General features: G+C 53.3%; 1 protein-coding gene across 2 annotated transcripts; it reads right to left on the bottom strand.

Moving 5' to 3' along the window:
• Positions 1 to 1,980: 1,980 nt before the first annotated feature.
• ERLIN2 (ER lipid raft associated 2) lies at positions 1,981 to 17,571 on the bottom strand. Of its 2 annotated transcripts, none has more exons than XM_004598502.3 (12): positions 17,462 to 17,571; positions 16,355 to 16,476; positions 15,024 to 15,105; positions 14,161 to 14,207; positions 12,358 to 12,419; positions 12,130 to 12,255; positions 7,463 to 7,536; positions 7,262 to 7,320; positions 6,911 to 7,002; positions 5,315 to 5,404; positions 3,936 to 4,015; positions 1,981 to 3,078 (listed from the first exon to the last, which is right to left on the bottom strand). In XM_004598502.3, exons 2-12 carry the CDS (start codon positions 16,459 to 16,461, stop codon positions 2,878 to 2,880), a joined length of 1,020 nt encoding a protein of 339 aa, XP_004598559.2. In that variant the 5' UTR covers positions 16,462 to 16,476; positions 17,462 to 17,571; the 3' UTR covers positions 1,981 to 2,877. The 2 variants fall into 2 exon arrangements, with proteins under 2 accessions (XP_004598559.2, XP_058525759.1); XM_058669776.1 differs by lacking the exon at positions 17,462 to 17,571 and adding an exon at positions 17,208 to 17,212.
• Between the last annotated feature and the right edge of the window lie 6,047 nt (positions 17,572 to 23,618).

The following is a 23,618-nucleotide window of genomic DNA, read 5'->3' as shown; positions in this document are numbered from 1 at the left end:
GACCAAAAGGATCCCTCCAGCAATCAACCTGCAACAATGAACCCAGCAGCGTCATTTACAGAGTGATCAACACCAGGAGGGTGAGTGGTACAGCCATGGTGGAGGGGGTGGGGGAAGCCCTGGGACGCCTTGTCAGAGTAAGTTGGCTTGACTATCCACTCATCAGCAATAAAAAAGGAGTGGAGATGCGGAGGGAGTGAGTGTTGTTTCTTCCAGGAGGAAACAAAACAGTGGTCTTGGACTAGAACTAAAGTTGTGGGTTAATTCACAGACACGCAGTAGCCGCAGCTAAGGGACAACTTATCCTCAGTCACACCTAGACAGCCAAAGTTGGTAACTGGGACCACTTTAACTCTGTTTAACCCCCTTCCACGGTCACGTCATCAACACTGAGACAGAATCGACTGTTACAGATCATTTATGAAACACCTCCTTTCTTTGGATGAACTGAGCTTTCTCCCTCCCTCAACTCAGTATAATCACAGATCCTTCCAGATCTGCTTTATTTCATTTATAGAAAAAAAAGTATTAATAAACTTTGGCTTTCTTGCAAACATTCTGGCTGTATCATTTAAAAAGTGACTAAAAACAGTATTGAATATGAATCACTTCAAAGTTTAATGACTGACAAACATTCAATCAAGGTGACTTTTCCCTTGCCACAAAAATGGAATTTTATCAACGGGTGCTTATTTTGATCCAAGTCCCACTGGGTGATTAGCAGCACTGCCTACAAAATTGTAGGCTATCACATTTCACATGTTTAGAAATTAGATATTCTAGCAAGTGGTGAAAAAACCAAATGAAACCAAAGCCTCACAGACATGTAGGCTTGCTGTCCCATGCTCAGGGAAGAGCTGACGCCCACGATGGTCCAGGGGGACTGGCCACTACTGGATTTAGTGCTAACGGCCAAGACAACAGTTTTCGTTTTTGTTTCAAGAGGAGGTGACACTGTCCCAAGGTGGTGGTGGTGGTGTGTGTGTGGGGGGCTACTGAGGCTCTTCTGGGGTCCAGAGCAAGCATCCCTGGTACCTGTGAGGTCTGAGATCCAAGAGCCCATTGTGCTGTTTCGAGGCACCTGCCCTGTTCCGTGGTATGGACGTGGGATTTTCAGAGGACCCAGAAGGGATACACTCATGAACAGCACGTGCTGGTCACATCAAGTTCCTCCCAGCCCAAGATCAGCAGCGGTGGACTGAGGGGATGCCTCAGGCTGGTCCTTCTGCAGGGACTGGAACACTTACAACCTGTCCCTCCTGGGGACATTTTGCGGGTTCTACAAAGTGTGACCAGGACCTGTGCTGTGACAACGTGAAGTCACAGCGGTTACAGCAAGACCTCAAGTAAGGGGAGTTAGCACATCACGTCTTTCTAGACTGGCTAAAGGCCACCCACAAACCCTGACAAGCCAGGTGCTGCTTGAGACCAGCTGGCCCACGTTCTGGGACCATCCTGTGAACTGCAGATCTCGGTGTGGGACCAAAATCGAGAGGGGATCACACCCAGCATGGTCCCACAGCAATGGCCTAATGAGACCAAGCACTCTGCCCGAGCTGGTGACACAGGGAACTACAGACAGCTGCTTTTCACTAAACAGCTCATGGCTAGACAAATCAGAGCTCCCCTCACCCCCCAGCCAAGCCCTGATTCTAGAACATAAGGAAAACCTTTCTTCCATTTCATTTTTGCTTTTCCCACCCTCAATCTCCCAGGGTGATCACATGTTTTCCTAGCTAGTCATGAAAAACAGAAACTGTGAATGGATTTTGACACAGCCAGTTCCAGCCTGAGCGCCTGGGCGGGAGCTTTGACTTGCGGCCACATAGCTGCCTCTGGACATCTAACATTTAGTCTGTTTCCCGTGTGGCTGCCTGGGGCTCTGGATTTAAAAGCACACACTACCGAGGGCACAGTCTTCCTTTTAGCACGATGCCAGACCAGCTTGCAGCATAGGCCGGGGGGGTGGGGGTTGCTAAAGCAGGTGGGGCATTCTCTCAGCGGGTCCTTCCTCCTCACCCCCAAGTGTCACAGCTCCCCAGGGTACAGTGTCCAGGACCAGAACAGACTCGGCCAAGGCCCAAGCAGGGGCCACAAGGCCGGCAGGCACAGTGATCCCACTTCAGTAGCCACGACATGTGGGGGTTCTTTGTCCCTGGCTTCTTGGTGTTGAGAAAAACCAAACTCCAGATCAGGTAAAAAGCTCCAAAAAGAATCGTGTGGTGATGACAAAACTCTGGCTCTGGAAACATTAAGTCAGGCATCACCACTCCGAACACTTGGCCAGGAGTGCAGGGTATGGAAAAATCTGGCAAGACCTAGCACCAGTTCCCCTGACAATAGCTCAGGCCAGCGGCTCACGGGGGCACCGACACACGCACACAGACACCCCAGCTGCCTCGTGTCCCTGCAGCCGGGGTTCCACGGCTCCTCTAGCCAGCGAACCAGGTGCGCACCTGTCCCGTGGGAGCCTCTGCCACAGACCCTGGCACCGGGGAGAGGCAGGGACGAGGAGGCCGGGAGGGAAAGGCAATCCCACAGTGGCGACCCCCTCAGCCTCGCCTGCTCCTTCCTACCTCGGCCAGCTGCAAAGGGACAGACCCCAGCCTGGCAGAGACCGGACACGCGGTCTACAAACCTTATCAGAAGTCCTATAACCCACTTACCTGAATAAAACCCCCAATCATCATCCCCCCAGCCCCCTCCCCTCCAGGAAGGGGGGGAGTTGCTTCAATCCCTTCCTCCTCCGTCACCACAGTCGCCTGAAGAGAGTCAGAGAAGGTAGTGTGCAAGGGCAGGAACATTCAGTTTCATCTTTAAAAAATAGATTTCTTCTGTAAAGTGTCATCTGAGGCTGTAGCAACAAAGGCTTTCCCTTCAGTCCTCCTTCACGTCTACTTCCACTGGCTCGTCCTCCAGGCCAAGGCTCAGCTTGTCAGCCAGTCCCTCAAACTGCTTGCCCAGGCTGCCCGCCGAGTCCATAAACATGTTGGGGATGTCTTTGCCAAAGTAGATCTTGCTGTTGGAGGCGATGGCCTTGTACTTCATCAGCTGCAGGTACTCTGGGGTCAGCTTCAGCTGGGAAGAGAGACAGGAAGCTCAGGTGGGACTGTGGCGGGGAGAGCCGGGGCGGCGTCCCCTTCAGGTGCGGATGGACAGGGGCTGGAGATGGCCTGTCCGTGGAAGGCCCGCACCCTCAGGGGCACTCGGGAGTCACTCATTCTGTAACAGGCTGATTTTTTAAGCTGGTCATTTTGTGTGGCTCGTGAATGATGCTAGAACTATCCAAATGGCCCATGGGCAGAAAACAGGTTCCCCCACCCCTGCTCTAAAGACAAAAAGTAATATCAGCTCTCCAAAACACAGTGCAAGAGTTTTGGAAGTTTCCATGTTTAGTGCAGCAATGAAACATCTATCATTGTTTTTATTTCCCACTTCTTTCTGGAGATGTATTGATTTAGGAATCTGAAAGGTAGAGTAATGGAGAAAGGAGACACACACACATCTCCCCTCCACCCGGTCACTCCCCAGATGGCCACAACAGCAGGTCTAAACCAGGCTAGGAGCTTCTTCCAGACCTTCCACGTGGGTGCATGGGCCCACACCCTTGGGCCATCTTCCACTGCTTCTTCCAGGCCATTAATGGAGAGCTAGATTGGGAAGTGGAGGAGCTGGGCATAAGCCAGTGCCCACATGGGATACCAGTGTTGCGGGCAGATGCTTTACCCACTGGGTCACAAGGTTGGCCCCTAACATTTTTTTTTTTTTATAATATGTGAAAGATGCATGAACAAAAATGAAATAACTATGTATGAATTTCAATCTTTGCACTACAATAAATTCACACTTTTGACTCTATTTTTTCCGCAAACATCACACAAATCTAAGCCTCAAGCCACCCGCCCTCCCGCCCTGTGGGCTGTGCCGGTCATCACCTTGTTGGCCTCGGCTATTTTCAGAGCCGTGTAGCACTCAGCGTCGGCTTTTGCCTTCTCCCGGGCCAGGAACGCAGCATCTGAGGGCAAGAGTACATAGAACCGCATGAAGCGCAAAAGCCAGGGGTTGTCAGGATCGCCCAAGAGAAGGCAACAGTGCTTGGAGGGCGGCTGTGCCCGGGGCAAGCAGCTCTCGGTCACCCTGTGGCCGTGGCTCTGAACCTGTGCTTTGAGTGCAGGACCAGAGCGCGCCCAGCTTCCAGAGACACTAAACGCTCCCTCCTGCACACTGGGCCTCTGTCTCTGTAAAGCAAGTGGTGGAACTCCAGCTACGCCTCCACTTCCAGAACCATCCACCTCACTGCTCTTGGGCTACACAGTAAAAGCAAGAGAAGCCCAAAGAAGGCTCTGCATACAGCCAGATGCAGACCCACTCTGAGGCCGAGCACCACCATCAGACAGCGCAGTCCTTGCCGACCGTCACTGCCGCCGGTCTTAGAACGAGGTCCCAGAACGAGGCCGCCAGGTCTTAGAAGGAGGGCCTCAGCTGGCACGAGCCTACGAGGGGACTTCCAGTGCGTGTGCATCTAGATTACAACCTGCTGAATTCCTTGATGTGGGGAGGACACTCTGCTGTGGCTTCGTTCCAGGCAGAGGCCACATGGTGCCGTATGCCCTGTGTGCCTCAGCAAGGAGGCAGGCTGGACGTGAGCCGAGTCTGTGGCGAAGGGCCTAGGAATAAAGTCGGAGGGTGGACTCCCCAGCGCGAGCCTGTGGTGCGGCTGGGCTGCAGCCTTGGCCTGCTGACAGGTGCTTCTAAGGAATGTCTGTGTGGCTGAGAGCTCCCTGTGTAGGACAAGCTCTGAACTGTGACATCCTGAAGACTCCTCCAGAGGCCTCTGAGAGGGAGGGGCACCATTACTGCCAACACCCTGCAGCTTGAGACCGGGCCTCGGGGCCCACCTCCACTCTGGCACCTGCTTCACACCAGGCAGGTGCTGGCAGGGGTGGGGCCTCGGCTCTGCAGCCGCAGTGCTGCTGGTGCTGGCCATGCATCTTCGGCAAACCTGGCTCGCTCTCTGTCTGGTCCTGTCAAAGTGGCCGCTGACTTCCTGAGTGACGGTAGTTTTTTTTCCCCTTTCAGGGGCCTAACCTGGTGCCCAGCACCTCACGGCTCTGCGCCAAGAGCAGCACAACCAACGGTGGCTTCTGGGTGTGGAGACCCAACTCCAGCAGGTGTCAACATCTCCAAACCCCGGGCCGAGGGCAGTGTGGCGGCGAGCTGGCACGGCAGAGCCACTGGGCCACGGGGACTGGCCCTGCCCGCTGGCCACGGCTGGGGTCTGAGGAACGCAGGGATGTCTGTCATTTCCGCTTACCTTCGATTTCCGAGATCCTCTTCTCTGTCTCTTTCTCCATCACCTTCTGTCCATAGGTGATTTCTGCCACCTGGGCCACTTTTTCTGCCTCTGGATGGGTGAGGTGGAGAACAGACTCAGAGCTCTGATACGTTACCTGCCCAGACCCAAGTGCCCTCAGGCACGACAGCACGTAAGCTTGGAGAGAGAGCGCTGACCCCGGCAGGCAGCACACATGGGATGGGAGTGTGGGCACAGCACTGCGCATGAGCAATAAGACAGTGATGGGCAGCGGAGGGCCAGGCCCTATCTTCTCCCCTGAATCACCAGCTACTTCTCTCAGAGCAACAGCCCCAAGAGTAAGGTACACTAGAAGTTTCTGCCTGGGGCTGCATTTCTGGAGGCGCTTGGGTGGGCTGTTAGTGATACAGTGCAGTGGTGTGGAACACAAGTTCCAGGGTGCGAGTCCCAGGGGCTGAACTCCAGCTCCACTACTTACATGCACATGACCTTGGCCATGGCACTGACCCTCTCTGCTTCGATTCAGTAGGATGTGCTTGAGGCTAGCGTGTAATTTGTATGGTGGTTTTGAGGACTGAGTCCATGAACGTAGTCAGCGCTTAGGGCTTGGGGCCGGCACTGTGGCACAGTGGGTAACGCTGCCGTCTATAACACCAGTATCCCGTAAGGGTGTCGGTGCATGTCCTGCCTGATGGCCAAGGTATTTGGGACCCTGCCACCCATGTAGGAGACTTAAAAAGAAGCTCCTGGCTCTGGTCTGGACCTAGTGCTACCCTCTGCAGCCATTCGGGGTGTGAATAAATAGATGGAAGATCCATCTGTTCGTCTGCTCTTTCAAAACAAAATAAATCTAAAAAAATAAAAAATAAAAAAATAAGTCCAGGGCTCATGGAGAGTGTCCAGGAAGCACAGGTTAGCATTATGAAGCTAAAATGATTAGGAATGGGGCTGGCATTGCGGCACAGCAGGTTAAGCCCTAGCTCCAGTGCTGGTTTGAGTTCCAGCTGCTCCACTTTCTGGCCAGTCCCCTCGTAATGTGCGTGGGGGAGCAGCAGAGGACAGCTCGAGTGCCTGGGTCCCTGCAGCCACATCAGAGCCCAGGTTGGAGCTCCTGACTCCTGCCCGCAGCCTCGACCCTGCGGTCTTCGCAGCCATTTGGGGAGTGAACCAGCACATAGATCTCTTAACTCGTCTTTTTCTCTGCCACTCCGCTTTCAAATGAATACTGAATAAATCTTAAAAATATTAACAGGCAGGGCTGTTTTCATTTAACCTATTATGTCTCATCATTTACATATTTGTATACACACACATATGACAACGATGAAGACTGCAGTTGCACAATACACTTAGCACATACGGCAAGTACTACGGCGCTGAAATACAGGGTTAGAAACTCAGGACTTAATGGGCTCAGAGGTGGACAGTCAAAACTCGCCACCATCATGGCAGCTGTGTTCGGGAACATGGGTACTAGTCCCGCACAGGCAGATGGCTGAAGGACCCTGCGCTGCGGCCACCCCAGTGCCTCCCCGGCCTGTCCCTGGTGGCCCCAGTCCTCCCGCCCAGCCTGCGGTCGCAGAACCGCGCTCCCACCAATGAGGGCCTTCTTGCGCTCCGTCTCGGCTTCCTTTTCCACCACCTTCTGCTTCTGGGCGGCGATGAGCAGCTTTGTCTTCTCGCTTTCCCTGAAGGGGGAGAGAAGCAGGCCGCGGTCAGGGTGGCGGAGGGGCTCCATGCGCCCTGCGGCGTCCCGGGCTTCCGCCAGCGACAGCGGACTGCTTCCTTCCCACTCCAGAAGCCGTGCAAAGTTCTCTGTCACGGTGGCTGCGAAGGGCCGTTCCACTGCCCAGGGGCCAGGCACAAAGCCGGGCCCAGCCCTGTGCACTCGGGGGGGCCGGTGGCGGGTGGTGGGCACGGGGGACGTGGGCTGCGGGGCACACTCACATGAGCTCGTAGTTTCTCCGGATGGCCTCTGGGATGTTGGGCTTGGTCACCCGCACAGCCTGGAGGGCACGGAGAGCAATGGGTGGGAGAGTGAAGGCAGCAAGGACACAGCCCAGCGTCCGCTGGCACAAACACGGGGTCCCTTGCACCAGGTTATGCACCGTCACAGGGACGGGCCTCCCCGACGGCGGCGGTGCTCACCTGGATGACCAGCCCGGGGGCCATGGAAGTCAGGTCTTGTTGCAAGGCCAGTTTGAGGTTTTCATCGATTTGATCTGAGGGCAAGGAGACAGCATGCTAGACGGAAGGCCGAGAGTGGTGTGGGGCCCCGCATAGGTCTCCTGAGGCGGTGTGCTCCCCGCGAATCTAAGGCCCCTGCGCAGGGGTGTCAAAGACTTGAGCCCCAGCAGTCCTGTGCTGCCGCACCACAGAAAGTTGGCCTTTGCTGGGCTTTCCAGGGCTCTCAGAGCATACTGATGGGGCTCTCCAGTGCAACCCAGTAATTTATTACAATTTATTATGCAACCTAGTGCTTAATTACAAATGGATACAACATTCTTCTATTTTTCTTTAGATTTATTTATTATTTACTGAAAAAGCAGATCTACGGAGAGAAGGAGCAAAAAAGATTTCCATTTGATGGTACACTCTCCAAATGGCCACAACGCCTGGAGCTGAGCCAATCCAAAGCCAGGAGCCAGGAGCTTCTGGGTCTCCCAAGCAGGTACAGGATCCCAAGGCCTTGGACCATCCTCGACTGCTTTTCCAGGCCACAAGCAGGGAGCTGAATGGGAAACGGAGCAGCCAGGATATGAACCGGTGTGGATATGGGATCCTGGTGCTTGCAGGGGGATTAGCCAATCAGAGCATTGCGCTGGGCCCACACATAAGCAATTCTAGCGTTCTCCTCAGACAGGCCACAGCAGAAGCAAAAGACAAGGGGTTCATAGCTTGCATCAGGCCTTTTACAAAGAGCTGGGCATGGGGCCTGCGTGACAGCTCTGTTGGCTAATCCTCCACTTCTAAGCACTCAGATGGGTGCCAGTTTGTGTCCTGGCTGCTCTGTTTTCCATCTAGCTCCCTACTTGTGGCAGTCGAGGACAGCTCAAAGCCTTGGGATCCTGCCCTGGCACGGGAGACCCAGAAGAGGCTCCTGGCTTTGGATCAGCTCAGCTCCAGCCATTATGGCCACTTGGAGAGTGAACCAGTGGATGGAAGATCTTTCTGTCTCTCCTCTGTAAATCTGATCTGCCTTTCCAATAGAAATAAATCTTGTGGCAGTGCACTGGAGTCTGCAGAGGACACCTGGTACCATAACAGAGGATGGAGGACAGAACACATCAATCAACTGCCCTGGCCAAGTGTTGGCAGTGAATATCTGGGCAAATGGAGACTCTAAGGTGGACTATGTCGACCAGTGGATTCTGGAGAGATTTCATCGTGATTGGAGTGGTGAGATCGGCAATAATTTGGAACTGCTGAAGTATTGAAACTTCTTGGGCAGGACCTTCGGAGCATGCCCCACATTGGGGACCCTGGGGTTGGAGTCAGGTGGCTGCCCTCCATCCCAGGGTGCAGGGGCATTTGGGAGGTTGGGTGTGGCTTCTCTCCTTGTCTCCCTCTTTCCCCCAGACAGAGGAAGGAAAAAAAGAGAATGTGGAAATGGTGATCTCACCCACCTTCCTGTAACCTTGACCCTCATCATCCTAATGAACTATGTAAAAATCATCAAAAATAAAAATAATTAGCAAGCAAATACATAAATATTTAAAATAAATAGATTAAAAAAGAAAGAAAAATAATTAGCAAGCAAATACATAAATATTTAAAATAAATAGATTAAAAAAGAAAGAGCTGGGTACATTCAATCTGGTGCTTTCAGGTTTCTGATAGAAAACCGGGCTGTGACGCTGAGAAGGCTGCCTCATTAGGAACGCCATCCAGGGACAGAAGGGGACACGGCCAGTTCTGCAGAGGCACTGGCCAAGCCCCTCGATGAGCAGTCTGCTGTGGGCCCTGGTCCACCATCTGAAGTGCAGGGGCGGCCACGACACAGCCACCTTCCAGCTGTGCCCTCACGCCTGGGCTCAGCCTGCTTGGGTACAAGATCCTCAGCAAGACACTTGAAGGCCTTAGAGAGAAAGACTCCATGAAACCAGGCCGCGGCTGCCTAAATGAATCGCCTCCCTGCTGTCAAGCGGCCACTTCTTGGTCACCTGGGGACAAGCCTGCAACTCCAAGCAACAGCTTCCTCTTATGGGTGCCTAGGTGGATGCCCAAGGAAGCCAGCTAGTGGTCTAAAGGAGGAAACTGTGTAGAGGAGACACAACCAATTATTAGGGTTTCAAACAGCACTTTGTTTCCTCAGCTGCCCTGCCAGTGTGCAAGGGTTTGGGTGGCTCCGCCCCAAGCGAGGACCGGCCTGCCCATCTGACACCCAGAGGAAGCTTACACTCACATTTGTTCATCTGAACAACCAAACTTTGAGTAAGATGACCTATGCCCTCCGTGAGAGCTATTCACCACACAAATGACACACGAGTCCAAGCGAAAACCTGTGGCCCTGGGCCGCTGACTGGCTACGGGAAACCAGAAGGGGTGTTCTACAAGGCATTTCAGTGCTACTGCTAGGTTACTGATCCGCACTGCTAACTGGGTCAGGGCCAGTGGAATCCTATGACCAAGTCAACACAAACGGGCCCTTCTGCGAAGCCTGGGATGGGCAGCAACAGTGGTCTCCTCCAGCTGGCCAGGAGGACGCGGCAGGGTCAGGGGAGGGGGCCGCATTCTGCAGAGTTCTGGCTAAAGCTGCGGCTACCAGTCCTCGGAGGTAGGAGCTTTGCAGGTTCAAGGGACAGGACTAGACACACACATACACACACACACACACACACCCCTCCCATACGGATACAAACAGGCTCCGAGAAAAGTCGTGCATGTCACACTGACACTCAGAAGGAAACAAGGTTTGAAAGCATGTATTTCTTCCCCAGTTCTCCTAACTAACAAACTATATTTTCACTAAGTTCCCAGGCTTATTTGTCAGACACGAAGAAGTGCTCTAATGAAAAACAATTCAGTATTTTAATTTTCTTTCCAGGGACATTAAAGATCTGTTTTCTCTTTGCCGTTTCAAATGGTTTGAAATGTTCACTTAATGGCATAAGTCTTAAAACAAGGGCTAGAGAGAAAAATTCATATTTTTATAACACGCTATTAGTTTGAGATAAAAAAATCAATAATGGATTTAGCAACAATTTCTTAAAAAGATTTACTGAATCTTGGGGCTGTAGTTGTGGCACAGGAAATTAAACTGCCGCCTGCAATATAGCCACTCCATGTGAGTGCTAGTCAAGGCCCGGCCGCTCCACTTTGCATCCAGCTCAGGGCTGATGGCCTGGGAAAGCAGCGGAGGACGGTCCAAAAGCCTGGCTCCCCACGCAGGAAATGTGCACTGAGTTCCAGGCTCCTGCCCACGGGGGCTGTGAGGGGAGTCAACCACTGGATGGAAGATCTCTCGCCCTAACTGCTTTTCAAATATATATATATATTTAAAGTACATTCAACCTATTATAATCAATAAAAGAATATTACCCCTACAAAAATGAATTAAAAAAAAAAATCACTGTGCAGTCACAGTACCCAGAACAGCTGTGGGGGCAGCATCCTAAGGCAGTGGGTTCAGCCACCACTTGGGACACTGGCCCCCCATATCAGATTGCTGATTTGAGTCCTGGTTGCTTCACTTTGGATCCAGCTCCCTGCTAATGCACCTGGGAAAGCAGCAGAGGATGGCCCAGCCCTGGCCACTGTGGCCACTGGGGAGTGAACCCACTGAAAAGTATCTCCCTCTGCCTTTTAAATGAACAAATAAATGAGTCTTGATTGCACGAGCCAGGGTCCCATATGGGCACTGGTTCTAATCCTGGCGGCCCCGCTTCCCATACAGCTCCAAGCTTGTGGCCTGGGAAAGCAGTCCAGGACAGCCTAAAGCCTTGGGACCCTGCACCCGCGTGGGAGACCTGGAAGAGCTCCAGGCTCCTGGCTTCAGATTGGCTCAGCTCTGGCCGTTGCGGCTGCTTGGGGAGTGAACCATTGGACGATAGATCTTCCTCTTTGTCTCTCCTCCTCTCTGTATATCTGCCTTTCCAATAAAAATAAATAAATCTTTAAAAATAAATAAACACACGAGTCTTGGGAAAAAAAAAGCTGTACTACTGGTTGAAAATTCATTTACTTTTGGCATTGGCTGCTGGAAAATTTGCAGAAGCGAGTTTAAACAAAACACTATCGAAAAAGAGCTACAGGCTAATGAAATGTTTCCTCTGTGTTTCCCTCTGTGTTTACTCTGACCAGGTAAAAGGGACCCGCGGTGTTTACTTACCTACCGGAACCCCTTTTGTTTCAAGTGTTTCCTTACCCACCTCGGTGGCACAGGGTGAAAGGATAAACCTGAAGGCCCGAGGGACTGTAAGGAGAACTGGGAGGTTCTCATGGCCTTCTAGAATTAGCTGTAAACCACACCAGCCCCATCAGCCACTCCCGGGTGCTCTACATTCAGGGTGGCCTGGGCCAGGGGTGCCAGGGGAGGGCCAGGAGAGGGGCAGCCCCTAGCTCTGTCTTCCACATCTGCCACTGGTGAACAGGCTCAGCTCCGAGCTTCCTCTGGAATTGACCTTGTTGGGTTTCCAGGGAGATGACTTAGGGGCCCTGGAGAGTCTGCTCCTGAGGTCACAAGGGAATATTCTGCCCAGGACCCTCCTGTGCCCGGGGCCCACCACTGCACGGATGACCCTCCCTGGCCGTCCACACTGCTGGGGAGGGGGGCCCAGAGCAGGTGGTGGGCGAGGCAGGGGAGGCTCACTCACCAAACAGCTCAATGTAGACCTCCTGCAACGTGTGCACGCTGCAGAACTGGTTGAGTTCGTGGTGGATCTTGTTGAAGATGAGGGCTTTGTCGTAGTCGGCGGTGTAGTTCTTCACGATGTCATATACTGTGAGAGAAGGAGTGGCTCAGCACGAGTAAAGGCCCGGGGCTTCTCAGACACAGGCGGTGGGCCGGGGTGGGAGCGTAGAGGACGTGGGATGGGGCGTACCTGCATTCGGGATCAGGAAGTTCACCACTTCAATTCGGTCAAAGTAGATCATCACACCACCACTGTGGGAGGGACAAGGCACCGGAAGTCACTTGTGAGCCCTGCAGGACGCTGCAGTCCTCCATAGGGACAGCCTATGAGAGGGGAGGTGTGGCGGCCAAGGGGGTCATCTCTGATGCTTAGAGCAGCCTCACACTGCCTGAAAACACCTCCACAAAGAAGCGGGGACAGCTTCTGAGGTCTTCGCAAGCCAGGCTGATTCACTGCTTTTGTATCAGTGATGCCTTTCACTGAGGGCAATTGCCACGAAAGACCCGAAGGAGATGTTCGGAACGAACAGGATCACTGTGGAATTTTAAGGTCAATATCTCCCGCCTTGGTTTTGTCACCACCCACAAATATTCACCACAAAAGGTTTCCTCAAATGCATAGAAAAGCTCAATGAACAGTACAACTAACTCACACGCAGACACCAAAATTCATCACATTTCCCCTTATTGATGGATTCTGCTGGACATTTTATACATTGATGCTCTAGCAAACACTGCCCAAGAGCAGTCACATTCAGCTACATACCCATGACAATTAACAGCAACTTTTTAGGATCGCCTAAAGCCTGGATTGTGATCAAATTTTCCCGGGAGTTCTCGCTGTGGACTGAATTGTGCACTCACACACTGATGCCCAGTGTGAGCACATGCGGAGACAACGACCTTTAGGAAGGTAGTTAAGGGTGAACAGGGCTAAGGGGAGGCCCTGGTGCTCCCATAAGACAGACAGACACTTTAACAGAGATCTCTTTCTCTTGGTGGGCACAGGTGAAGGCACAGCGAGGTCATATGCGAGCCAAGGAGCGAGCTCTCACCAGGAACCAGCCCCGATGGGGTCCTGATCTGAGACAGGAAGCTTTTAGAGCCGAGCCCCCAGCCTGTGGTGTTGCCCTGGCAGCCTGAGCAGGTGACAGGTCTGTCCCTGCACTTCATGCACAGCTGTTGTTTTTGAATCAGGTTCTAAGCAAAGTTCACTCTTGCTTTTTAAAAGACTTTCACTTATTTGAAAGGGAGAGTGACAGAAAGACGGGGGAGAGAAAAGACAAAGAGGTCTTTTACCCTCTGGTTCATTTCCCAAATTACCACAACGGCCGAGTCTAGACCAGCCTAAAGCCAGGGGCCAGAAACTCGATCCTGGTGTCCTACATGGGTGGCAGGGGCCTGAGTATTTGGGCCATCATTCGCTGCCTTCCCAGGGGCGTCAGCAGAGAAATGGATTGGAAGTGGAGGAGCTGGGACAAGAACCAGTGCTCTTCTATGGGATGCAGGCGTCCCAGGGGTAAGTTTAACCTGTCGTGCCACAACGGCTGGCCTTGCATTTGTTCATCTCTGCTCTACGTCTCTGTGAATACTAACTCTGCCGAGCGCGAGGCTTTACTGAGAGATCAGGCCGGTTATGCTGCGGGCACTTTACGCTCTGTGGCACTTTCTACCTGGTTACTAGAGGCCAGCTTAGGCCCTCTGCCCTCCCGCCTGTCACAGCATTCCCAGGGGAGGTCCTGCCTGGAGGGTCTGTCCTCCAAGGTGCGGGATGCTCAGGCTGTCATTCATCTGCTACAAACACTAAGGAGGCTGGAGTGTTGCTGGCAAGTGCTCTGATCCCTCCCAAGCCTTCCAGAAGGTTCCTCTGTTTTGCTGTGCAGGCTGGTCAGATGAGGATGCAGGGAGCTGGGAGGCAGAGCACTTTCTCTACAGCCTGCCAGCCTGGCCTCTCAGGCCAGCTGCACGTAGCAGTGCTAGCCTGGCGCCTTACCTGGTCCCACAGGGCACATTCTTCACCTCGTCTGTCTGCAGTGTGGTCTGGCAGGAAGGGAGACACGGAACGCAGTCAGATGGGCAGGGGTAGGCAAAGCAGCTCACTGCTTGCCTCCTTCTCCTCGGGGCAAGCAAGGCACCTTCCCCAGCTTCCTCAGGGGATCACCATGTGACCCAGCCAAGTCGCAGCGGTCTGGTGAAAAAGACCCTGGATCGGGGGTCTTCAGCCTGGCAGTCTATTTCTGTGGCTTCTGCTGACTGTTCCATCTGACCCGCCTTTGGCTGTCACACCTGGCCAGTTCATTTTCCCTGACTAGGCCTGATTCAAAGGGGCAAGTGTACCCCGAGGCACTCTGCAAGCCATTCCAGCAATTCCCAGGGAGAAAACAGGCCGGCGGCAAGGCGCTGCAGGCCCCAAGTCCCGGGCCAGCCAGTCGTCCTTGACACACTCCAGAGCCAGGCTTTAGAGTAACCGCAGCTCATCTTGTATCTCTCTAGTTCAACTTCCCTCTTCCCAGGCCCTGTTTAAAAAAAAACCCCACAAATCTATGTTCCTGTTTCTGTAGTTCAAATCAGAAGCAGCAAAACTACCACGTCTATATTTGTCTACTGCGGTAGCCTGTGACTTTCAACTACACACACACACCTGACTGGCCCTTGTATACATTCAGAACAGAGTCTGCCAAGGCTGACTTGCAGACATGAGCTCTGGCGGGGGTCACAAGCCCCCTTAGCTACGTGCGTCCTCAGGGATCCCTCTGAGAGCAGGCACTAGGCATGGGTACTGCTCAGTTAGTCTCTGGGAGGGCATGGTGGCCAGTCTTGCGCCACTCAATGCCACACCGCCCAAGCTGGGTGTACCTGCACAGACTTATAGGAGGTGATGAAAGGCAGCATGAGGTGGAAGCCAGGGCCGCTGGTGGAGGTCAGGAGGGCACCGCCTCTGCACAGAGAGAGAGAGACAGAGGGGCAGGGTCAGTTTGCTAAGACGGATCTGTTAGACCAATACCATGGGTGCCAACTTTCCCTTTAGTCCCACAGACATCTAGCCTAGAGGAACCTGTGTCAGTTCCACGTGGCTTGACCCTAACGCCCCAGAGAGCCTAACAGACGAACAGAAAGCCATGAGTCGCATCCGTGCAATGAGAAAATGGCGGACATCAGCTAGGAGGGACAATCTTTCAGATAAGAGAGGAAGCCCATTTTACTTGGTCATGTCTGCGGGGCCTGGGGTGATCTATCTGGATGGCTGGCTCTAGTAATATGAGCGTGGTTATCAATTAACCGCATTCAAGTTGGCGTCTGGTGACATGGCCGGCCCAAAGAATTATGTACACTTTTTAAAAAGTCACTTCAATGTTTGCCTTAGCAGTAGAATTACCTTTCCAATCAAGCTGAATGTACATGATAAAAATGAAAGGCCTTTTATGGGAACATGCAAACAGATGGTGAGGAGAACCCCAGCGAAGTGTTAGTCCTTGCCATCCAGAAAGGGGCGTGGGGAGCGGGGCACACAGGAGGGGTCCCTAAAGTCAACTTGGGCCCAGGGAGACGACTTGGCCCAGAAGAGCGGCTTGGCTTTCTATTACAAAGTCAAGATGCTTTAAAAACAGCAGCAACAACAAATCAGCATTAAGAAAAACAGTGAATAATGGGCCTCTGGAATGTAAAGACCACTTCCCAAGGCCTTGCCTTGACGGACACCAATCAATCTGCTGGCGCTTCTGTTTTTTGTTTTTTCCCTGAAATGTTCACTTTGGGAGAGTGGTCCAAGGGAGAGGAGGAGGAGCTGCCTGTTCTCCAGCTGCCATCAGCCAGTGGGTCGCAGCTGAGCCCCTGTACAGCCAATCCAGCGGTGTGAAGCCAGGACTCCCAGAGGGATTGGGGGGGGGGGGAATGACAGCTCAGGAGTGATGCCCCGGGGTTAGGGTTTCCCTTCGATTTCGTTCCTAAATTGACAGATGTACTTCTCAATGCCCGTCTGTGGCGTCCTCTTAAAGGGAAGGTTTAAATTGCCAACACACACACACACACACTGCACTGATATTAAAAGAACATCTCAAACAGGCCTCCCCATCCCAGCAAATGGGAACACAGACACTCGGCAGCCTGCAAACAGTCAAGGAAACCGGGAGTCGTTTCATCCAAGATCCCAGCTTCGCCCTGTGTGTGTGTGGGGGGGAGACTCTTACCTGTAGTACACCCCAATATGACCCTCTTCTATCTTGTGCACGGCGGAGAAGAGAGACGCACAGAAGAAGCTGGAAACCACAGCCACAACCGCTCCCAGCTGAGCCATCAGCGAGCCTTGCTTCTACGGAGAAGACACGCGGGCAGGACGGGTGTGGGCCCACCAGCAGCGCAAAGCTCTTCCTCCCCGAAATGAACTCCCACACGGGGCTGGGTCCACACCCTCTTCTCAGTCAACACGCCCACTCCCTCCGCCCCCACCTGCTGCAGGGGAGGAGGCGGCAGCCCCGACCGGGCGGGAACCAGTGCCCGGCTGGGTAGGATTCAGAACCCAACCTCCTGTGACTCCCCCGGGGAACGGAGGACAGGCAGCTGTCCCACGGTGACCCCAAAGTTACACAAGTAGCAGACTGCGGAGCACTTGTGGCTGTGTAACCCCGGCCGGGGCCTCCCAGTCCTTACTGCCTGCCATGGCCAAGGGACTCATCGGTTCTTTTACAACGCTCCGGGTGCGGGTGTGAGGGCAGAGGCAGAGATGTGTCCTGCCCCCAACCCGGCCCTGAACAGGACAGGGCCTTGCACAGCCCTGGAGCCACACTGCCTCTGGCACCTGCCAGGCTGGAGGAGAGAGCGCGGGTGTGCAGGAGAGAGGGGGCAGCCCAAGCTGGCAGCCTGTGGGGTCCCTGGGTCTGACCGCGCTCAGGCACCAGGACCTGGCATTCTGAAGCGCGTCTCCTCAATATTTTGCAGAAATCGCAGGGCTGCGAAGGGGAGCCTGAAGGCCAAGTTCAGCGGGGCGAGCCCGGGGCCCTCCAGTCTCCCCGCTGTGTCCGAGGCGGGCAGGCGGCTACCCACCCGCAATGGGGGTCCTTTCTGCAAACGCCCCCTCCTCCGGCTCCCCTTCCTCCCCGCCCTGTCCTCCGGGAGAGGCTCGCGCGTGCCCAGCGTGCAGAGGGCTGGGTCGTGGGCAAGAAGGGGACGCTGCAGACAGGGACTGCTCGCCGGTCCCGAGAGGGCGTGCTGAGGCCGGCGAGCGGATCGCCGTCGGCTCCGGCCCCCAGCGGCCACCAGGCTCACCAGGGCGCCCGCCAAAGGCCGGGACCGCGTACCGGGTTGTCCCTCCGGGCGCTCCGTCCTCCTCCGAACCCCCAGCGCCAACCGCAGCAACCGCCACACCCCTCCCTGCACGCGCCTTCCTTCCTTCCGGGCCCGTCGCGTCGGTGACGTCATCAGCTCACGCGAGAAGACCACACCCACTCGCCTCGCCCCCGAGCTGGGGGTACTGTCCCACAGGCGGCCTCCAGGGGGCGCCCGAGGCCCGAGCCGGGCCGTTCTGGATCCGCCAATGGGCCTGAGGCTGAGGGGAACTGGCAGGAGCAGCGGGCGGTGGGCGGGCACGCCTTGCCGCGGATGCGGGGCCCCGGGGGCATTGCGTTCTGAGATCTTAACGTGAGAGATTGCTCCGGCTTCTGCAGAGTCCAGCAAGGGGGGCCACTTTCCATTTGCCCTCCGCCGGCCCTCATTCCCACAGAGCGCCCCCTAGCGCCAGGTCCGGTTCAGTCCCTGAGATTATTGGGGTTGCAAAAGGGAAAGCTGAAATCCAGTCGGTGATCCTTCCAGGCCAGGCGGGACTTTCACCCAGAGAAGATGGCTGCAGGTTGGAAGCATCAGGCCACGCCAGGCACGGAGGTTCTCTGGCCTGGCTTCTCCCGGGCGTGGCTGGCTCCCCTCCCTGCGTTTACTCTGGGTGACTCTGGTTGTTTCCAGCACCCGTGTTGGTTTAACCCCCAGCAGTGGCTCCACACTTGTGGATTCAACCAGCGTGGAGTAAATCTAGTGTAGGGTGGGGCTGGCATCGTGGTGGAGACAGCTCCACTTGCAGCGCTGCCGCGTCCCTCACAGGGATGTCTGTTCAGCCCCGGGACTCGTTGCTAAGGAACCGAGGAGATAACGGGTGACCGCCCAAGCACTGCGGTCCGTGCCCATCCACGGGGGACACCCATCCACGGGGGACACCCGGATGGAGTTCCTAGCTCCTGACGTCAGCCTGGTGGTTGGGCGTACTTGGGGGAATGAAGCAGTGGATGGAAGATTTCTCTGTCTCTGTCCTCTGCCTTTCAGGTGGATGAAAAAAACACATTTTTAAAAACCGGGTGTGCACAATGCATGCACAGGTATTTTTTTATTCTTGTTACTATTCTTTAAACTAAACAGTGTAGCCATTATTTGCTAAAAACAAACAAACAAACAAACAAAAACTTACCAAATCAGGTGTTAGACTTACTTAAAAACATGGATTAAGTCTACGGGGGCTGCGTGGTCTGTGGAGGCAGCTCTTTAAGGATTTGAGCGTCCGTGGGTTCTGACGTGTGGAGGAGATCCCACGGATAATGGGGGGATTCTATGTGGATATTCAGGAGTGATTGGTTCTGGGTGAGCTGGGTTCGGCTGGCTTGTGGCTCTGTGCCGCCACCCTCAGCACGGCCCTCCTCTCTCTCTCTCTGTCCCTGCCCCAGCACACAGGTGGCTCACGCGCCTGGCCAGTCTCCTCATAAATCGCATCTCACTTGAGTGCTCTCTCCCCTTGTTCTGTGAGGGAAATGGAAATCTTGAGGTTGATGAAGCCAATGGATGGGGCTCTGTTGGCAGCACGGGGTGCTGAGATGCCTTGTAAGTCGGGAGTTTCCTGGCTAGAAGGTTCTGGAAGGAATGGTGACACAGCTGATGGGGTTTTGTTCCCCACATTGGAATTGCTTGTTTCTGGCCCTGCCTGAAGGTGGGGGAGGACTTCATACATGTTGATGTCACACTTGCAGGGTCCCTTTTTCTTTGTTTTAGGGCCATTGTTGTGGTGCCGCAAGTGAAGCTGCCGCACGGAACACCAGATCCCATTTGGGTTCAAGTCCCAGCTGCTCTGTTTCTGATCCAGCTCCCTGCTAAGGCAGCTGCGGAGAAAGGGGGAAGCTGGCCCAGGTTGTTGGTCCCCAGTCTCCCATGTGGGAGTCCTGGGTAGATACGTTCCAGGGGCCCGGCTTAGGCCTGGCACAGCCCTAATGATTGTGATCAAGTGGAAAGTGAACAAATGGATAGAAGATGTCTTTTTCTCTGTCACTCTACCTTTCAAATAAATCTTTTAAAAAGGTTCAGTAAAAAAAAAAAATGCTTGCAGTGTACAGCAGTGGCTAGGCTTACATTTTCTGGAGTCAGACTGCTAGATTGAGACGCCAGCGCATCTTAAGCGTGTGTGACCCTGAGAAAATGACTTTTTGTGTGCCTCAGTTTCTTCAATTGCAAAAGTAACTCTATTGTGAGCCAGATAGGATTAAGGAAATTCAAGACATGCACCTTTTTTGGTACAACGAAAGTATTGACTGAATGTGACCTGTTGCTGTGTTGAATGGCAAGTTCCCAGAATGAGTTCTTCCATGTTTGTGGGTTTCCATTATTAACATGGTGGAGAGTTAGCAGGAATAAGCTGAAGCGAGCAGGCATTGAGTAATACTCAAGGAAAGTTTATCAGGCACAGAGATGATCCCACACTCAGAGAGTACTTCAAAAGGTTTGTGGAAAGTGGAGGGGAAGAGTACGTTGGGCTTGGTACAACAACTGAAATCCACACCCATTTTTTTTAAAATTTTGTTTGTTTATTGGAAAGGCAGAGTTGCATAGAAAGAGCAGAGAGAAAAACATCTTCCATCCACTGGTTCACTCCCCAAGTGGCTCCAATGACCGGGCTTGGGCCAGTCTGACATCAGAAGCCAAGAGCTCTGTGCAGGTCTCCCAGGTGGGTGCAGGGACTCCAGCACCTGGGCCACCCTCTACTGCCTTCCCAGGTGCCCTGGTAGAGGGCTGGGTCACAGGCAGACCTGCTGGGATATGACGTGGCACTCTGAAATGGGTGACCCTGCCAGTACGATCTGAGTGAGTTATAGGAATGAGGAGGGCAGAACCCTGTCCTGATATTAAGGCACTTGCAAAACTTTTGTTTCTCTCTCTCTCCAGTTGGGTAAATTAGGATTAGGGTCGCCAAGGAGAAAGAGCTGTTTGCTTGGGGCTAAGGAGGCATCCTCAAAGCAGTTGGGAAGAGAGATTCAAGCATCATCAAGAAGGAAGTCAACTCAGAAGTCAACTGGATGTCATCTGCAGGTCATTTCATGATCACACTTTTTTTTTTTTAGTTTTGGTAAGGATAATCGACACTCATGCGGCGCACATAAAGTGTACGAGTGACGTTTGGACACGTGTGCATCTGTGAAATCATTCCCGTAAATGAAGGGAAAGAACACGTGCTTGGGTCCCCAGGTTTCCTCACAACTTTTTTGTTTGTTCTTAATAAGGTGTATTTATCTGAAAGGTAGTTACGGAGAGAGAAAGAGAGACATCTCCCCCACTCTGGTTCACTTTTCTCACGGTTCCATGATCAGCAGCCTGGAATTCCATCCAGCTCTCTCACCAAGAACTTGGGCCCCCTTCTGCTACCTTCCCAGGCCATGAGCAGAAAACTGAATGGGAAATGAAGCAGCCAGGATCTGAATGGGGACACATATAGTCTGCAGTGTTGCAAGCAGTAGGGCTCAGGTGTTTGGGCCCTGTCCTACTGTTTTCTCAGGTGCCATAGCAGAGAGCTGGATGGGAAGTACAGCAGCCAAGGATCAGTGCCCATTTGGTATGCTGGCACTGCAGGCAGAGGTTTAATGTACTGTGCCACAATGCTGGTCTCATGCCCCACCCCACCCCCAGGTTTTGGATCTCATTCCTCTTGTCATCCTGAGGGAGCACAGAGGATCCTGCGGAGGCATCCGGACTGCCATGCTTTTGAGCAAAGCTCCTTGAAGACAGGAGCCCACTCGTGCCGTTGTGTTCTCATCGCTTCCCATCCCCTCGATTCCAGCCACCAGTCCGTGTCACTGGTGCACTTGGCACCGTCCGTTGGCCTGTTCACGCTTCACTTCCCCCTCCCTGCCTTGGCCTTCATAAAAGACCCTCGCCCTCCAGCGTTCCTCCTCGCCCAAATATCTTTTCAAAAATCTCCTCAAAGCTCTGTCCTTGCCCCATCACTCCTGTTTCTCTCTCTCCTCTCTCTCTCTTTTTTAAAATTCCTGAACCCATGTTTTAATTTTTTCATTTATTTTTTTAAAGATTCCCTTATTTTTATTTGGAAAGTCAGATATACAGAGGAGAGGAGAGACAGAGAGGAAGATCTTCTGTCTGATGGTTCACTCCCCAAGCGGCCATAATGGCTGCAGCTGAGTCAATCCAAAGCCAGGAACCAGGAGCTTCTTCCCGGTCTCCCAAGTGGGTGTAAGGTCCCAAGGCTTTTGGCCATCTTCGACTGCTTTCCCAGGCCACAAGCAGGGAGCTGGATGGGAAGCAGGTTGGCTGGGATTAGAACTGGCGCCCATATGGGATCCCGGTGCATTCAAGGTGAGGACTTCAGCTGCTGTGCTATCGAGTTGGTCTATCTCCTCTCTTTCTGAAGGCCTTTTGTTCTCCACCCTCTGATCCTTGGGCGTGTTGGTGATCTCCCACATGCATGCTGACAGCCATGAGCTATAGGCTAGCATGCCATTTCTTTGCATGTGAACAATGGGGACAAGCATGTCGGGGCTAGAACTGGACCTGGTGTTCGGCTCAAATGTGCTACATCCACTCATGGTGTTACCACTTACTCAGCCTTCTATGTTAGACGCTTAGCTACTGTCTTTTTTTTTTTTTTAAGATTTTATTTATTTGTATTGGATATGCAGATTTACAGAGAGAAGGAGAGACAGAGAAAAAGATCTTTCATCCGCTGGTTCACTCCACAAGTGGCTGCAATGGCTGCAGCTGAGCTGATCTGTAGCCAGGGCCAGGAGCTTCTTCCGGGTCTCCCATGTAGGTATAGGGTCCCAAGGCTTTGGGCCGTCCTCCACTGCTTTCCCAGGCCACAAGCAGGGAGCTAAGAGGGAAGCAGAGCATCTGGGACACGAACTGGCACCCACATGGGATGCCAGCATGGCAGGTGGCAGCTGTGGCTGCTATACCACACCTACACCACAGTGCCGGCCCACTAAGTCAGGTGGAGAGCGGAGAGTAACAGGGTGAGATGTTAACAGGTAGGGCCCCAGAGAACCAATGAGGATGGAAGCCAGTGGCTGCAGAATGGGAGAGGTGAGAACTTGAGGTACTTGCCATAGTTCGTGGAGGGAAAGGCATTTGGCCTGCTGGTGAAGAGGTTTAACACGTCCTGTGTAGGTTTGAACCCCTGCCTCATTTCTGATTCCAGATTCCTGCCTGTGCACACGCAGAGAGGGAAGTGGGTGAGAGTTCAAGGGGTCGGGCTCCTGCCGATGTTGTGGGAGACCTGAGCTGAGTTCCTGCCTTCTGCCTTGGCCTGGTCCAGGCTGGTGAGGGAATCCAAGTAGTGAGCCAGAGGACGAGAACTCTGTCTTTCAAATAAATCAAGAAACTATAAAAAAAAGTGTTGGTGGGAAATGGGGGTTGTTTATCTATGCGCAAAAGTTTTTGAGGTCATCACTTGCACGGAGTAGATAGAGGTGTCAGAGCATCCTACTGAACACAGCTGAACTCCAAAGATGGCATCACTTGTTCTTCGGCAGCTCCAGCTTTGGAGACAGACTGGTATGTGGACAGGAGGAGGCAGACCTCAATGCCACTTGGAAATGGGCCTTTGGCCTGGTGCAATAGCCTAGTGGCTAAATCCTCTTCTTGCAACTGTCGGAATCCCAAACGGGTGCTGGTTTGAGTCCTGGCAGCTCCACTTCCCATCTAGCTCCCTGCTTATGGAGTGGGAAACCAGTGGAAAATGGCCCAAAGCCTTAGGATCCTGCACCCACATGGGAGACCCGGAGGAAGCTCCTGGCTCCTGGTTCGGATCTGCTCATTTGTGGCCACTTGGGGGCAGAGATCTTTCCCTCTGTCTCTCCTTCTCTCTGTAAATCTGACTTCCCAATCAAAACAAAATAAATCTTAAAAAAAAAAAATAGTCCCTGCCCATTCCCCATCTCCATGCACTGAGGTGGCTGGGAAGCTGGATATAGCTTTTCCTTTTATCTCTCCCCTCCAGATGCAGGAAGAAGAAAAAGAAAATTTGGAAACAAAGGTCTTATCCACTTTCCCCTAATCCTCTGCCCCTCCCATCCTAATCAACTATGTAAACATCATAAAGAGAGAGAGAGAGAGAGAGAGAGAGAGAGAGAGAGAGAGAGAGAGAGAGAAAAGGAAATAGCCCAGAAGGGGCCAGTGCTGTGGCATAGCACGCTGGGC

Source organism: Ochotona princeps, chromosome 11, assembly GCF_030435755.1.
Source record: "Ochotona princeps isolate mOchPri1 chromosome 11, mOchPri1.hap1, whole genome shotgun sequence".
NCBI classification, from domain to species: domain Eukaryota; kingdom Metazoa; phylum Chordata; class Mammalia; order Lagomorpha; family Ochotonidae; genus Ochotona; species Ochotona princeps.
The sequence above is the reverse complement of the archived record's forward strand: the minus strand, read 5'-3'. Positions and strand labels throughout refer to the sequence as shown.

What these genes read in the sequence shown, in the direction of transcription:
- ERLIN2 (XM_004598502.3), bottom strand. Translation starts at nt 16,461, where the DNA reads ATGGCTCAGCTGGGAGCGGTTGTGGCTGTGGTTTCCAGCTTCTTCTGT. An exon ending in CCTCCTATAAGTCTGTGCAG is followed by an intron (nt 14,208 to 15,023) that starts GTACACCCAGCT and finishes CCTTCCTGCCAG; the next exon opens with ACCACACTGCAGACAGACGA. An exon ending in CGGAGAAACTACGAGCTCAT is followed by an intron (nt 7,003 to 7,261) that starts GTGAGTGTGCCC and finishes CTCCCCCTTCAG; the next exon opens with GGAAAGCGAGAAGACAAAGC.